The 17,940-nt window shown below is 37.0% G+C and overlaps 1 protein-coding gene across 3 annotated transcripts in view; it reads right to left on the bottom strand.

The window, feature by feature from the left end:
* Positions 1-17,550, bottom strand: part of igf2bp1 (insulin-like growth factor 2 mRNA binding protein 1) — a 38,217-nt gene extending 20,667 nt beyond the window's left edge. For all 3 annotated transcript variants that reach the window (XM_067372630.1, XM_067372638.1, XM_067372643.1), the window contains exons 1-2: positions 17,376-17,550; positions 16,168-16,228 (exon numbers count right to left, since the gene is read on the bottom strand). In XM_067372630.1, coding sequence (XP_067228731.1) covers positions 16,168-16,228; positions 17,376-17,550 — 236 coding nt within the window. The remainder of the gene's footprint in view (positions 1-16,167; positions 16,229-17,375) is intronic.
* Positions 17,551-17,940: the final 390 nt, after the last annotated feature.

Below are 17,940 nucleotides of genomic sequence, written 5' to 3'. Positions count from 1 at the left end.
CTGTTGCCATTCAAATCATTCAAATGTAACAGTAGAGAAGAGGACATTGGCACTGTGCAAATTTGATCGGAGACAAATTATAGACTCTCATTAGACTGCATTAGAGCAGTAAGAGTAAATCAGAGTAAATGTTTCATAGTCCATGCAAAACTGGCCAGTGACTGTAAAGTGTCTTTTTGACAAACACAAAGATTTGAGAAGCAAGATGCAAGTTCAAACCTTCACAGACACGCAGACATCTAAACAGTTGCAAGGATGTAAGAAAGCAGCCAAATGTCTGGCTATTAGATTTATAAAATTAATGAAATAACATCACAAGATTATGCCATTCTCCATGTACACCACGCTGTGTATACTCTAAATGTGAAAGTCACACATTGATTTAAAAAAAAAGAGAGAAAGAGAAACTAAATGTGATGACACATAAACAGTATAATACTTTAGCAAAGTTTGAAGCTTATATATGCGACTCTAATGAAATCAAACAGAAGATCCTTAGTTTATGGGACATGCTCTAATAAGATCCTTTTTTCTTTTTTTTTTTTTTGCCTAAATCCTGTTGTTGAACTCTTAGAGAAGTAGAGAATTGCAATTAAAAAGTAAAAATAGTTTAAATTAATTATGAATGCACATATTGTAAAAAGCAAAAAGCATTAGATTGCTAGTGGAAAACAAAAAAATAAAATACAATTGTGCAAATTATCTTGATATAACAAACTGTTGAACAATAATTTAAAAATATATACAAAATTCAGAAACATTAGGCAAATACATCATTGAAAGTAATTGCAAATAATTCGAAAACGCATTTAGAATTTAGAATTAAAATTATTTTTTACTTTGGTCTAAAAGTATAGATTATAGTACAGGGAAACCACTCTGCTTTCGACTGCTAATTTTTAAGCATGTCAAAGTATGCAGGGAGCGACATGCTCAGCTGAGGAATGCAATGCCTCTGAAACGGCAGCCGGTGGGGGTGAAGCGAAGAGAACCTGAGGTCCTTTCCTGCACATTATCATGTGAAACACCCCTCCCTCTCATCCGTCATCCTCTTTCTCCCTCCCCTGGCCATCTGAGTGAGAAGAGGAACCATGGGGAATGGAGAGAGAGAGAGAGAGAGAGAGAGAGAGAGAGAGAGAGAGAGAGAGAGAGAGAGAGAGAGAGAGAGAGAGAGAGAGAGAGAGAGAGAGAGAGAGAGAGAGAGAGAGAGAGAGAGAGAGATTTCATCTCATCGACAAAGAGTTTTGTCTGCAAGTAGTTCTCAACCTTGCATCTCAACCTTTGACCCCAATGTGGATGGGGAATGCATTGGCCGGGACTTTAAAAAGATCCGTAGGCCAGGGCAGGGCAAGGGACTGGGGTTACTAGCAAACAATTGAACTTTTCAAAGAGGCTGCAGATTATGCTGAGGTATGGCAGCTTTTTTTTTTTTTTTTAAGGGGGGGGGGGGGGGTTACAGGACATAAAACAGCAAATATTAAAATCTTTTTAATATTTGGTGCACTGAAATAGACAAGCTTGGAAATCAAAATATTAAAAGAATTTAGCACAGAACAAGCCCTCAGGCAAGTAAAGAGTCTTGTTGAAAAGGGGCGTTGTCTGAATCATAATTCATCAGCAATAACTTTAGACATTGTCTAAATGTTTTATTAGTTGAACACATTAACATAATTGTAGCAACTAATCGTTACTCAACTTGTACGATATTTACGTAAATAGTGCGTATAGCATAGGCTATTCAGAGTAAATCCGTTCAAGCCTGTTTGCGTCTTTCTAAAAATTCCATATGTATAGGCATTTCACCATAGGGTGGGGTGGGGTTGGTTTGGTGGGTGGTACGTAAGAAACAACTGTAGAGAGTAACAACTCCGGGATCTATTTAGTTTACAAAGGAGATATGCCCTTAGTGTGGGTCAAAGTTCACGCTTTGCTCTGCTGTGCCCTACTCAGCGTGGAGAAGATGGAAGCGTTGCGCGCCTCCATTTTGTGACTCAGGAGTAGAACACGGGACAGCATGACTGACTACAAACTGAATGAGGACACATGCACTGAGCTCATTATAGCCAAATGCATTTGTGCTATTATTATTAGATTCACATACAAAGTTATTTTATAAAGAACAATCACACGATATCAAAACGTATTAAGAAGACTGACGCTTAACGAGACATAATCTGACAAACATCTTAACAGGCTGTAAATACATATGTCTGTAGGACTTCTGTAAGTTAATCGATTTTGTAAGCTAATCAAAGATATAAATCATCCTGACGTTACAGTGTTGAATTTTGTTTACCTAAAAAAAAAAAAATCTGTATAAAATTAAGCTTCCCTCTGCATGCATGTGCGCCATTTCATGAGACCAAGTGCACAGGAAGAAATGAAATGGCAGGTTGCACTTCAAAACACGCCAGTTGAGCCTCAAAAGTCACCTTTGAGCTGCTTTCAGAAAATACACATGCTCAATTTAATCAAATAATCACATTTGTTAATTGATTTTTTTTTTTAAGTTTCTCTGTCTCATGCCGTTTCATTTACTGCCACTCGCTCGCAGTGGCGGAAAAATAAACTTGAAAAGCAGCTCTCTCAGTCTATATTTTAATGGCTCATATTTAATTATACACCATGTGGGTTTTTAAAGTGGTAAAAATCTCAAATAAATAATAAAAAAATTAATTAACTGCATAATTCTTAATGTTTTACATACGAGACAACTTGCCTACTTGACGAAAACAACACTATCAAGGGTACACAGGAGCCAGGATTATTTTGGGTAATATTCGGTCACATAATGCATGAATAAGTGATTGTTAAAAAAAACAAAAACATGCTTTTTTACCAGACGGCTTTAATATTACAAATAACTGTTTAACTAAATCAAGACAAAAATGAGAAAATCTTTATAAAATAAACACAAATGCTTTAAATGTGAATCACGAAGCGCATACAATAATACACTAAAAAATACATACCCGCCTCTTAACTAGACGAGCTCTTTTGTTTAATGTATGGTTAACTACGCTATATTCCTAATATCTCCAATGCGCACAGGCACACCATGATGTTTAGGCGAAGCAACACATATATGTTCATTTGATTCTCTTATCACACCAGACTACAAAACCAGCAGGAAATTATAGTTCAGAATAACGAGGGCCTGGATTTTCATCTCAACCATGTGTACGTTCAGCCATCTTCCACTGCCAACGCCCACAATGAATCGCAGTCACATGGGCATGCGCAGAATGTGCTAGAAAACTATAGGTAACATATAGGAGCCGGATAAGCATCCATGTCAGCATGTGGCGTAGTGTGTCGTAAGCATGTTATTGCAAAAACTGCATTAAAACAAAGAAGTGCATGTAAAAATTGCGTTTTATATAGTTCCACAAAATCAGCCTACCTAAAAACCACAAAAAAGGTAAAGTATCAGTTTTATTTGATGAACTCATACACTAATACCATCCTTCCCTTTGAAACTACATTATAATGTACAGCTGTGCCCGCTGTTATATAAATGCAATGACAGATCAACGCGCATAGCCTTTAGCTGCTTGTTCATGCAACTGTATTCCGCGTTAACAAGCGCATTTATTGGAGCCACGTCGAAGTAATGATGTCCAATGTGAGGATCTGCCTTTAGATTGCTCCCTGCAGTGCAGCAGAAGCAAACGCTCGTGCTTCTCAGGATCACTCCCCTTTACGCGCGCCGCGCTGTGGCTTCAGCTTCTCGCAGGCGGTGAGGGGGAGACCTGCCTTCATTCATAAAGTCACCGGGCTACTCGAGAGTACTACAGCGCCGTGAAAGAGGCGGCGCGCACAGTCACTGTACCGCCCACCCCGGAGGAACGGAGGGGGTTGGTCGAGAAGAGGAGAGCAGCACGTTGACGAGGAAATGGGGTGTGTGTAACGGAACAGAAACTGTCTCTTATACAGAACCGAGCATCCATGCTATATGTGCCACAACGCAGTGCACCTGACTCAGCACGGCTTAATAAGGATTTTGTTAAGATTTGCATTGCTTTCGGTGCCGAACACAGCTTGTTATTAAAGTAGCCTATGGATTTACCGTGCTGTATATCATAAAGATTAGCAAATTAATAGTTTCCATCATGTTCTGGTCATAAAACGCGCAATAAAAAGCGTGGCAATAATTTTAAATAAACGATTTCGTTCTATTGTGAGTATCTAGGCTATACGAATGTAAATAATTTATTCTTTCATACTCAAAGAATCTAGACAAGCGAGCCGTCACGTGCCATTTCATATTCTTGGCAAAAGTCACATAATTTGACTGACTGGAGTAACAAAGTCTACATAGGCTATCTAAAAGATTGCAAATGTGATTGAACATGCCCTGAGTAGGCTATGGAAAAGTCTGATATTATATATTTATATATTTCCCAATACCTGCTCATTTTCGACCTGCATAAAGCATCGTTCACATATCGTTTTTCACATGGTCATCTATTTCGTCAAGATCATTCAAACAAGAATCAACATGTGTGGTCACATTTCTAGAAGTATATCTTGATCCCACATGTTATGTATGCTGTAGAATGAACGAAAAATGTGCATAGTTTATACGTAAACTATGTTTACTAGGCCAACGCATCATGTAGCAATAAAACACTTTCTCATTTTGTATGGCTAAAACTGAATCTTTGCATGAAACATTTCTTACATCATTTTGATAAACTGAACAAACAAACTGCATTATTATACACACAGAGATACTGTTTGCAAATTTAAGGTAATTTCAAAGTCTAAATTATTTGAATTCAAAGAAATATAAGACTCTCATACAAGACAGAAAAGGTGTTTCTTTTAATAAAGTTATATGACTATCAAATTCAAAAGGATACTTTTGTTAATCTTCCTATACAAACTAAGCATTATCAAAAATGTTCTAATTTAAAATAAATCTAACATCCAACAAATTACATTTTTTTTAATTCACAAAATGTTTATTGCTTATAATTATTTAATGTGTGGCACTTTTAGAAACAAAACTTTAAAATACAGGAGTGCACTTCAAACTTTGTTTTCAAACAGTTTTGAGTTTAATTTAAATTAAATTCATTTCACAGATTTGTTCAATTAAAACAAACAAATAAACATTACACTTAAGCAAAATTAAATTAAATAAGACCAAACAAAATAGCAAAAAAATGAAGAACTCTGAAATGTTGTCTTAAAGTTTATTTTATTAATGCAGTTTTAATACATAAATCTTAGAGCTAAAAATGCAGTTCTCTCTCTGACACATACTTTTTTCAGTACAGAGAGATAGTAATTATATATACACATTTCAGACAAAGTAAAAAAAAAACAAACAAAAAAAACGAATTCCATTCTAAATACAAAGAATCGAAACAGGGATTTAACTCTAAATAAAAACAATTTGTCTAATAAATAATAATGTATAATAAATTGGTTTGTTTTTTTTCCATACAACTCACAACTATGAAACACACAATTTTTTTTCAAAGAAAATCCAGCAAATGTGTCTTGAAATCATAAATTCTTTACTTCAAAGCCAGTTTCTTCCTTTGTTAAAAATGAAGGACCCTCTTCTTTGCAAAGCATGACGTCAGACTCTGACTTTTTATTTACTTTTTTTTTTTTAATTCACCCAACTCTGAAACTGAACCTCTGTGCATGGAAGCAACTGACATCTTCTTACCCCTGTCTTCACTACTTTCCTATATCCCTTATTCCAGTTACTTACAATCATTAATGATTACAAATTGACATTTGTTTAAGATTTGGTTGGGGGGGGGGGGGGTAATTTTCTACTCCAAAGGGTTAAAATAAGTAAAAAAAAAAATGCTCAGTAGTCCACAGAACAGGGGCCTCATGAGTAAACACAGATGATACTGTGGGGAAATCAAAACAAAGTTGTCATAAGAAAACAATAAGCTACACAAAGTAACAAATTCAACATGTGACCACAATTTTTTCCCCTAAACAATTTTTTCCTAAACACTATACTACTACATAAATAAATAAATATATATATATATATATATATTAGATAATCTAGAAAAAAAAAAAAAATTATATATATATATATATATATAATTTTTTTTTTTTTTTTTTTTTTTTTTAAATCTGTATAGAGAAAATAGCATGGCATACCATCAAATCACCACAAAACAAAAAGCCAACACCATTTTTTGAAAGAGACTTTCTTTAAATCTGAAATCCATTTCTGGTCAACTATTTCACAACACTGTGAATTAAGTTATATCTGAATGGACAGCTTGATTGCACTGAAATTATCAGTTTGACTGCATCGAGTTATCAATTTTCATAAAGTCCACTGAACTGTTGCTCTGATTTCCATCACATCAATGTCCAAATGAGAGCACCATCAGCCAACTTATCTAAAAAAAACAAAACAAATAGTCACATATGCACACACACACACGGCTCTTCTCGTCCTGACGAGGATCCGCTCTATCCTGCATGTTTCTGTTTTAAGGGGAAGGTATGACTCCATGTAGGTCTAAGGGGGGTATTGGCAGCCCCTCCCCCTCTCTATGCTTTTAAAATGCATGCGTGTAAAGGGGGGATAGCATGACCATACCAGCACATGCCTGTTATGAGGCCATGTGATCTAGAGGCTCCATTTTAAGTGATTTGGACTAAGGAGGGAATTGCAATGTGGAGGAAAAGAGGGAGGGGGAGGAAGAGGGATATAGAGAGAAAATAGCAAAAAAAAAAAAAAAGGGAAGAACAGTGTTGACTGGCCTCACGAAGGGGAAAAGGGTGAACAAGCCATAGATTCTCTGCCACTTTCATGCTTCCACACCTATGGTGAATTCTTTAAGGTGAACAGTAAAATGAACAAAATTACACAACTACAAACTTCTGTTCATTTAGATTAAAAATTGACTGCTCTAATAATGGTAATAGCACTTAACTACAAAAAAGCATATTAACCTCACTAATAACTTTTTATTTCACAGACAGTAATCATCCTTCAGCTAATGGAGGAACATAGATTGAACATGGACTAATATATTGGGCTAATTTCATTTCAATGTGAACAGACTTTAAAGTTGCAATGTAAAAAGTAATGTACACACAAGTGTAAAGGTTTAAATCGCAAAAGACAAAAAAAAATGTAGAATGGGAACTAGGTTCTATCCATCTATCCATTGATGTTGATTGGATTTTGAGACGTGGGCATTGAAGTACGAAGTTCAAGCGTACCAAATGATTAGAGAAGTTACAGTCAAACCAAAAATGATTCAGACACTAGATATATATATATATTTTACTAGTGGGTGCAGGACACTATAGTTCATTTATGTAAGTGAGGATAACAAAATAAAGTAAACTGTGACATATTATATTCTTCATACAGTGGACTATCAGTAAAATTGATAATCTAAACATGGTCAGGTCAAAGTGTCTGAGTAATTTTTGGTTAAGTGTTATCTGACATAATTAAGATTAATTTTCTCTGACACAGTTTAACTCTGAGATCTTGTCATATTTTAGTACCATTTTTTTAAACTATAGTGAATAAACTGTATTAATGAATGAAATGTTCAAGGTGTCTGAATACATTTTGGTTTAACTGTAAGTCACCAGAGAGAAGTCTGTCATTTCACCACAAAATCCAGTTATGATATTTGAATTAAAAATCACGAGGTAATTATTTTCTTCATTTTTAAAAATGAAACATGGATGAATCATTCGCAATAATATTAATAACATGCATTTTCAAAATAGATGGTGAATTTTCATTTCACACTGACTTCAGGAGTAGAATTCAGTTTACAGAATGTTCTGTTTATTAAGTGTGAACAACTAGCAATGGCAGGTCAGCATCAAATTAATATAGTTTTACTGGCACACTCTCTATAACATACATTATGTAAACGCATGCATTATTTATGCATACAAAGACAGAGGGAAGATCACTAAAGAGAAAATAAGCTACATTTTCCCTGTTCTAATATGTGGTAACGTTCTTGTGATGATTAATACAGAAGTAATGTGATTCTGTAGGACTTGACTCATATCCTCATTTTTAAATTTTCCGGGATTTTTCTCATTTTGAATTATTAATGAAACAGAGAAAGAGCTTTTAAATAATTTTCTGTTGCCGTTACACTGCAATGTACAAAAACAAATGGAACCTAATAGGACATTAACTAAGTTTATAATTATAGGTGCAAGGAACAATTATTTGCTTGGTCAGTAAAGCTATTAATGGGAGCATACATGATATAAACTTTTTTTTTATTCTAGTGCTGGAAGATCACATCACAAGAAATCATTAGAAGCCACAAGCCAAGTTGTCCCCATCCTATGATGGTGACCAGTTTATGTCTATTATAATGCAATTCCACAGAAATGCTACTATAAATGTATGACCATGTTTCAGTAACAGGAGAAAAAATACTCAGGACTGTTTAGGGTGATCTGTATCTTAATATAATAGCAAAAAAGCAAATGAATAAGTCAGGGATGGCATTTCAAAGAGAGATGAAAACATTATAAAAATAAAAAAATTAAAACATACAAGCTGAGTAGAAAAACCAACAACTAGCTAGCCACTTTTTTTTTTTTTTTTTTTTAAACTCATTCAAATATATAGAGAGGTTAAAAAATATAACCTAAATATAATAATATGTAGAATAATCATCATTATCTTAATTGCTGTGCTTGTTGTGCATGAGTTTGTTTCACCCAAGCAGGATCAGGAGCACAAATAGCTCAGGAATTTAAGCCAACGGCATTTTAACACACATCCTGCAGAAGAACAATGTGCAAAATAGCTTCATTATTTACAGTGCAACAAAACCAATTTGGAACAGACTTCATTTATTTTTCTCTTAAACAAGCAGAGCAAATATTTAAATATGCAATGAGAACTTGAATGAATATTAATCAGTTCAAGTTGCTTGTGTCAACATTCTGTCAACATCATGTGTACTATGACCCCAAGCACTCAATACACGTTCATTGGTCCATTTTGGGAGGGGGGAGGAAGAAAAATGTAAAGAATTTTAGGTTGAAGGGGCACCCCCCTTCACCAGTGTTTATGATGGCGACGCCTTCAGAACAGCCAGTTCAACAGAGAAATAAAGAGTCATTTGGTAGGGGGGTGGGGGAGGGGGCAGGGTCAAACAGGGGGCCCATACTTCAGAGGGGTAAACCACCATGAAGTTTTTTCCCCTTGGGAAACACCCATAGTCTCACATCTCTCCTACCTACACATGCACTAAAAAACAAAAATACAGACCCACATCTATATGTAGACTGCTCTTTAATGCCACATTGCACCTTTCTGTAGAATTACCGACAATGCTAACTGAACATTCAAAACAAGACAAACCAAAAAAAAATAAAAAAAAATTGTTTTTCTCAAGTAGGCCTATTTCTTATCCAGAACATCAAGCCTATCAAAGAAGCACAAATAGCACAGTTTTTGGAGAAACATCAACAGTTTTATTTTTTTATTTGCTCCTACTGAAGTCAAATGTATTCAATGTTTACCATTTAAATAAATATGTAAATGCTTAAATTCTGTTCCAAAATTAAGTCAACATTTTACATTTTAAATATGCTGTAAAAAAAATAATAAAATAAAATAAATAAAATATTATGAATCAGGCAAGACCCTGAAACCCATCCCACAGCAACTTGGGCAGCCATGATGCAAAATGGCGCCAACTAATGATTTGAATTTCAAGCCAAGTCCCATCCACCTGTTCACGCTGCCTTGTGACAGCAAGACTCTGCTGTTAATATATTCATCTCTAAGAGAGGGTTTCTGAAGCCCTAGTCACAAATGTTGTCAAATGGACAGTGAGGGAGAAAATGTTCTTATTAGGGCTGGATGATTATGACCTAAAATCAAAACCTTGATTAACTGAACATTTTACCTCGATTATGATTAATGAACGATTATTTTGTTTCTGGGTTTTTTTGTTTTTTTTTTTGCCCTTATAGTTCACTTAAAAGGTTTGTACTGTAAATATGCCTGACTATTAAAAGGTGGTATATTTTTTCCTATTGAAAGAGTGCTCTGACATAACAGCTCACTATCAGCAGTTATTTTATCTATGGTTCATATTTCTTACAGATTTCTGCTCGTTGTAAATCAGATACAGATATATTAGCACAGTACCAGTACATAATGAGAGTGATTGCGTGTGTGAATTAGTCACACCATCTCTCTATTAATTGTGAAGCTGTGGGTTGTAAATAGTTACTTCAAAAGTAGAAAAATATATGCTATAAGTTTTGCGTTTCTAAGTTAGTGATAAATCACATGACAGAGCTGACAACTAGTTTCTGTGTTCCTCTCTGTGCATGCAATCTCCACAATGCAGCTGCGTGAGCACGGTAGCTCGAAATAATAATACACATCCACTAATCGCTTGAATGTCCAAACTGTAAAACACATACAACTGACAACGTTTAGTGAAGACGCAAGGCTCACCGCTCTGTGCGTGTTGACTTTGCATTCACCTCCTGTTGCTTCCATGCCACTGACTGGACAGGGCGGAGTCACGTGGCTACACACGCGGTAGAATGTTTTTAAGAAGGAAGTATTAACAGGATAAAAAAAACAAAACAAAAACGAAATAAGCGACATGGGAAAATTACGTCGGTTAGAGGCTCTGAATTTCAGTTTCGATTACTTTTCGATTAATCGTCCAGCCCTAGTTCTTATGCTTCATTACTAGTTCCTTGACCTTGGAGTGAATGAGAACCAGCTCTTACCAACTTTCTACATCCTTCCTCAACACAGGCTCTAGTCTATACACATCAAAAATGCTAATTGGGAGAAATCTCTCCATACAAACACTCATTATTATTGCCTATTTTAACCCCTTTACACAAATTTATCTATTTTTTGACCAAAAAACCCCTTGGGCATGCTTGTGCTACTGAATGAATCGTCCAAAGCTGAGGTAAAGGGACTTCGATCCTTTTCAAATAACACAGCACAGATGGTTCAAAACAGGGAAAGGGGGAGAGAAGAGGACACATTGGTAAGGGGTTAAAATGGGAGGGGTGCTCTTAAAGGCACAACGCACACTTAACCTTCACATTTTTAGCATGTATACGTGCCATGAACATTTTTTTCCCTTTGTCCTTCATTCTCCATCCCCTTTTCTCTGTTCAAAACAACAGCCGTTTTGAGAGAATCGCTCTCTGTAACGGCAGAAAAAGGGAAGCCCACAAGGAAGTGCTGCTGTGCATTCCCTCTTCAATCCCCACCCCCTCTTCTCCTCCTCTCTTCTTATCTCCTCTCTTCTTTCCTACTCTCCTCCCTCTTCCTGCTCAGGCAAGCCCTACGAATAGGATGTCATATGACCAAACTGACACGACTGCTTGCCTGCATGCATGTTCTGCAAACCTACAAATGTGGGAATCAATCAAAAATGCATGTCTTGCAGCAGAAAGACAGACAGCATATGCACTACAGAGGGACAAAGGGAGGGAGAGAGCAAAAGAAAGAAACAGACAGGGCATTAGTGCAAGCCAGGAGAAGAAAAGGGAAATACGGCACGCTAGCAAGCACACTGCTGGGGGACAGAGAGAGTGAGTAAGAATGAGAACGAGGTTGCCTCGCGTGCAGCACCGTCAACGGCTTCTGAGAAACTGCACACAGGTGTTCCTGGCCCCTGATTGGTCGCACCTCCTTCTCCGTAAAAACCCCTCCCCCTGCCTTCTGTAGTACTACGATCACAAGCGGAGACAGAGAGAAAAGGACAGAGAGAAAAGGAGGGAGGGACCCAGCCAGAAAACGAGTGAGGGAGAGAGAGGACAGAGCAGGCAAGTGTGGCTTCAGACTGCCTGAGCATGCAATCGCAACACGCTCGTTTATTTACCCGGCGAAACGCTGTGATTCAATTTAAATCCGAAGCTTTCTTTTTTTTTTTTCCCTTTCTCGCTGAATCCACTTTGCAAAGGTCTGCTGAGACGTAGCTTCTTTAAAATGCACAAATCCTTGCTTTTACAAAACTGCTATTATTTCAAGGAGAAGATACCCTGCTGTAAGCCTGTAGTTTTTTTCCTCCAGTTAAATTAACCAAAGCATTTGTTAGATACTGGGAGCATTACTTAAAATAAACACATTCACATAAAACAGGCTATTCACAGCACTCCCTAAGTGAAAGATAGCAGACAATCCATTTTTTGTTCTTTTTAAAGATATTTTGTTCTAATTTAATTCAAGTAGGTGTGACAGCTAACATGGGCCATGGTAAATGTGGTTCTCTAGCTTACTCCAAAATTAGGCACTTGAAAGAAAAATCAGCAGAGTTTTACTGAACGGTTATAATACAGAATATCATCAGACAAAAGGAAGAACCTACCAATGCTACACATTTATGCACACATCAACAGGTCTTTCCCATCACTATTTAGCAATAAACCTGAAGAAAGTTAATAACAATTTTACTACTACTACTACTACTACTACTACTACTACTACTCACGAATACACATAAAAACAAATGAGCGGCTACATTGTTTCAGAAATAATTATTCACTTTTTCACAATTATTAAAGGGTTTGTTCACCCAAAAATTTAATTTCTGTCATTAATTACTCACCCTCATGTTGTTCCAAACACGCAAGAGCTTCGTTCATCTTCAGAACACAAATTAAGATATTTTTGATGAACTCCAAGAGGTTTTTTCTCTCTCATAGAAAGCAACGAAATTACCACATTCAAGGTGCAAAAACAAAATAAAAACATTGACTTTATTCAACAATTTTTTCTCTTCCCTGTCAGTCTTCTACGCAGCTGACGCAATGTAGAGCTTCCGTGTTTACGTCCGAATGGCGGCTCATTATTGGCCGAATCTGTTCACGTGAGCAGCACTATGCATGCTTGTGATGCTGACACAGGAACCGGCCAATAATGAGTCGCCGTTCTGACGTAAACACGAAAGCTCTGCACTGCGTTCACTGCTTCAACCACGTATACGAGACTGACAGGGAATAAAAAAATTATTTTTGTCGCTTTATAACATTAAGGTTGAACCACTGTAGTCACGCTGACTATTTTAACAATGTCTTTAATACTTTTCTAGACCTTGAATGTGGTAATTTCGTTGCTTTCTATGGAAGAAAAAAAAAACTCTTGAATGTCATCAAATATCTTGTGTTCTGAAGATGAACGAAGGTCTTACGGGTTTGAAGCGATATGACGGTGAGTCGTTTAATGACAGAATTTTCATTTTTTTTATGAACTAACCCTTTAAGTTTTATTAGTACATTTACAATACACATTTCCTTTGCAGTTCTAGGCCAACGATTTATGAAATTGCACCATACTGGTCCAGCTGCATTGTTTAGTACACACAGAATTTGGCATTGCCAAAATTTGTCAATATACGTCCTTGTTCTGTTACTATGAGATTTTTTTTTAAATGCAGCAAAACCCATGGTGCTTTCTAGATCTTGATATGTATGTGCTTACAAGGGGAAGGGAACGTGCAGACAGAGTTGCATTTGGAAGAAGGGGGAAGGGCAATTGTTACACTTATAACACCCGGTATTGTCATAAAGGTGTGGCTCTTCCCCTTGTCTCTGAATCTCTCCTGCCTAAGAACTTCAAAAGTGGCCCATCAAGCCATTGCAAATGGCCCCGTCACACCAATGCAACATTACATAAAGCAGGGAGAAATTCAAGGCGTGAGACGTGGAGCCGCCCACACAGCTCTATGCACAAAACATTATAGCTTACTCACTACACCCTCTATGGTCTTCACTGTATTCTTTGCACACATATTTAACTTCAGTTTTACCAACAACTACCTTACATGCATCTTACTTTAAACAAGAAGATAAAAAATGCACTTAATACCAGCTATTGGTGGCTTTGGTGTTTTGACAAGAATAATTTGCTTATTTTCAACAATAAGATGTCTTCACTAAAATACATTTCTGATTTTACATATGACCACTTACATAAGACTGACCCCATGTTGCCAAACACAAGGGGTGTGCACAATAGGAAAGGAGCTGCTCTGACCCTGCACCCCTCCCCAAATGTTGTTACTCATCCTGTATTCACACTTCTCCAAACCAACAAATGAAACTTATAGCAGTTGAAAATGTGTGCAATGTGTAAACAAAAACGTGTAATCAAAAAAAAAAAAAAAAAAAAAAAAAAAAGAGAAAAAAAGGATTTGTTCGTAGTAACAATTTCACCAGCAACTAAGCATACAACATAACAAAGGGTCAATGCAAACGCGACATATATGCTGACCTGGGGGTGTGCGTTGCTTTTTAAAGTCCCGCACCTCAGAGGCCAGCCCCACAAAGACCTTTATCAAAATGGCGACTGCAATGCACTAACAGTTCCACTCTAATTAACATTTCTAATTCATTTTCCACAACTCTGGTTGTTTGTGTGTGTGCATGTGTTCTGGTTACTTGGAATTTTCAAATCAAAAGAACCACACAGCGTCTCACTAGAACACACTATACGAATTCTAAAATTATCATACGCACACAGGGAGAAAAAAAGTCCCTTAAGTACAAACGTAAATGGCAAAATTTGCGAGTTTACGAGCAAAACGAGTTTTAACTTAAAAAATATATATCACCTTGCAATTATATTGAGGGTCAGCTCACGGATTAGTAAACTGTTTTACATGGCGCTATCAAATGAATACGCAAATATGTATTCCCACCCATTCCTATCAATGCCCCAGTGCTTTCAAATGGAGCCTTCGACAGAGGGCTACATTGTACGCCATTTTCTCAATTGCTGACGTTGGTTACTCTTCACACTAATGGCGACCACGTGTCATACTATCAGTGTAACGTTGGCCTCAGCAATAATCACAACGTATGCCATTAAGGTCTTTTTAAAACATTTATCCGTTTCACAAAATAATTTTAAGACGCCCGCTTTATCAGCATATACGTTTGCAGACACGTTATGCATGTGCATCACACATATACAAAAATCAAAAACAGCTATATTATACATATAGTGTAATATCAGGACTTCTGTCACTTTGGCAAAGCATGTTCTCACAACTGTCAACAGATGTAACTTATATTGCTAAAGTGCGTAAACCAGGGGAACACGAACAAAGAGCTGGTTCAACTGTTGAGAAAGCGACGTAAATGTATAAACTGTACCCTATTCAAACATAGCCTATATGATAAAACGAATTAAACATATTAATTGCTAATGATTTAATAATGTTATTTAGCACAAATTACCGTCTTCACATGATGCAATATTTTAAAACATTACACCAGCGAATTATACACCACAGGTGAAGCTCGGGCGTTTCAGAAAAATTCGTTTAGGGTGTAAAGAGGTAAGAAGGAGAGTTAAGTTGGGTGGGGACGAAGGGGGAGACCCTTTTTGTTCCACATAAACAGTCTTCTGCGCGCCATGCAAACTCCCAGAGCACAAATAAATATATTTCTGAAGATAATTTTAATTTCAAACAACAAAAGTTATACTCAGATACTCGTAACCTTCGCAGAAATGCGGATAAATTATCATTTAAGCAACACTTATTTAAAACTGCACAGTTTGTGCAACACTATATTATATAGGCTACGCTTTGTTTCTCCTGCGCTGACCTGAAGCGCGTTCCCTACAAAGTCTACCCTTTAAATACCCGTACAAATGCAACAACAACGATGGTGTTCTAAAGTAATAGCAGCTTTTAAACCACAGCGGGCTAGCAAACTAAATCTGTGTAGCATGGACTGTTTAAACGAATCAAGCAAGCACCGAGGCATAGGCCTTGCAGTAGGCCAAGGCCTAATCAACAGGGAACAAGTGAATGAAATGACACGGAGACCAGCGTTGTTACATGTTTGACAAACACACACGTATATGGCTAACGTAGGAGACGTGCTATATAGCGCTGTGGTGACTGTGAATGTAACAGCACGTGGTGTAATGCTGAGAGCATATGCCACTTGAACATCCAAGCACTATAACATCCATCACGTGAAGAAAAACAAAGAATATTCGTGTATGAAGAGCTAGACTGTTAAAAAGTAACTGTTTCAACCAAACAGATCCACAATTTAAGCACACAGCGAGATCCTTGTGGCATAGTACACATATTTGTACCACCGCCACGACATATATACATTAAGATTTCACAGCAAACATTTGTTGAATTATGAGAAAGCAAATACCTCTGCTTTTTAGGGACAGAATGTTCGACCTCAATGCGTTTGCCGTGAAGTTCCACTTTACCTGGAAAAAGGAAACAAATTATTTTTTTTTTCTATTTTTTTAAGCCCCACTAACAATTGATGCCACTCAAATGGCCCTCATAATCAAAGTCAACTTTAAAACTTACATTGCGTTAACAGATTAAATGCGTGCCTTTAATGCTTTGTTATACTTTACTGTGTAAAGAGAAACGGTATTTTTTACTGTATAACTTGCTTTACGAGTGGTCTAAACGAGCTTTCGAGGTGGGGGTTGCAAAGGTTAGGCCTACGTGTTACTAAAAAGTAATAATTTTTAGTTGGCACTGGTTGATTGGCAACATTCTTAGGACGCTTTCAAGGTTCACTGCTCAGGGCTATAAACTATTTAAGTCAGCTATATGACAGAATCCATACGTGTAGTGCATTATTTGTTGTTGAGGTATATAGCGATGAAAAGAACAGCTGAAGATGAATTAATCTTGACCGTGACTTCATGTGGTTGATAGTTTTAACTGGATCCTTATCGGCATGGCGACCTTCGTGCTATATAGAGCACACGTCACATGCTACATATGTGGAGAAGCGAGGAGAGACATATTTTGTGGTCAGTAGGACAGATGCATTGTTGAAGTAAGCATATAAGAATGCTATATGGTCGGATATAATAAAGACATGAAGGTATCCCTCGGTATTGTGCCTGTTAACTCAATAGGGGTTTCACGAAACATGTTTCATTTTAGCTCCACTGGCCTATTAGCCAAAAGGGGGAGGGGTGAGACCTGATTCTATAGCTGTGCCGGGTAGGTTGGACTAAACCTAAAGACTGAGTTTAGGAGAGCTACGTCCTACAGCTTAAAACCACAATGACACCAAATGTACAGATATTTAGCAAAGTAGAATACAATGCACGTTTTAAACCTGTCAGAGCAAAGTAAGTAAGTGTGCATGAATGCTTTCAGTGTCTGCACTTAAAAAGTTCACTATCTCAGGCACATTTGCACTACAGAGCCTTACATTGCCTTGACTTACATGGCAAAAAGTGTAAGCATTGATTCACTTTCACAACAACCCCGAAATCTTTAGTAAAACAGTACAGTTTGAATTATAAACAGCCAGGGAGTAAGTCATTAAAGAAAACCGGCGAAGAAGCAAACCGGTGAAAGGCCCATTAAAATCAATTTACTCACCAGAAAATGTTTCAATCGCTTTCATTGCCCATTGGTCGTCCGGGCAATCAACAAACGCATAGCCAGTTTTCATGAGAAACTGTCCAGAGTATGGAATCTTGTAATCTTCAAAGGTTTTAACCAAGTCTTCTGCGGTCACGTTTTCATTGAGATTTCCAATGTATAGCTTGTTCATCGTGAAACACTGTAACGCTCCCCCCCAAAAATAGAAATGAAAATAAAACTTTCCGCAAAAACGCTCCTAATTTTGAAAAAGGACTAAGATACCCGCAGATTAGGAAATCATGTAAATGTCAGCCGGTTGGAATTAAAAACGTGAAGGACAAAAAAAAAAAAAAAAAAAAAAAAAAAAACAAACTGCAAGACAATCCAAAATAAAATGGGGAAAGTTCGACTAACAGTAACGTTGTAGTCTGATTAAGTCCTGCAGGCGAGTGGTAAATATTCTTCACTGTAGCAAGCTTCGCGAATTCCCAGCACGGTGTAGAAATGATAACACTTTGAATTAAGCTGATGTTTGTTACGATGGAATAGTGGTACGAGTATATAGCGGGATCGGGAGAAA

This window comes from Chanodichthys erythropterus, chromosome 3 (genome assembly GCF_024489055.1).
Source record: "Chanodichthys erythropterus isolate Z2021 chromosome 3, ASM2448905v1, whole genome shotgun sequence".
NCBI lineage: Eukaryota > Metazoa > Chordata > Actinopteri > Cypriniformes > Xenocyprididae > Chanodichthys > Chanodichthys erythropterus.
This window is presented reverse-complemented; position numbering and strand designations above follow the sequence as displayed.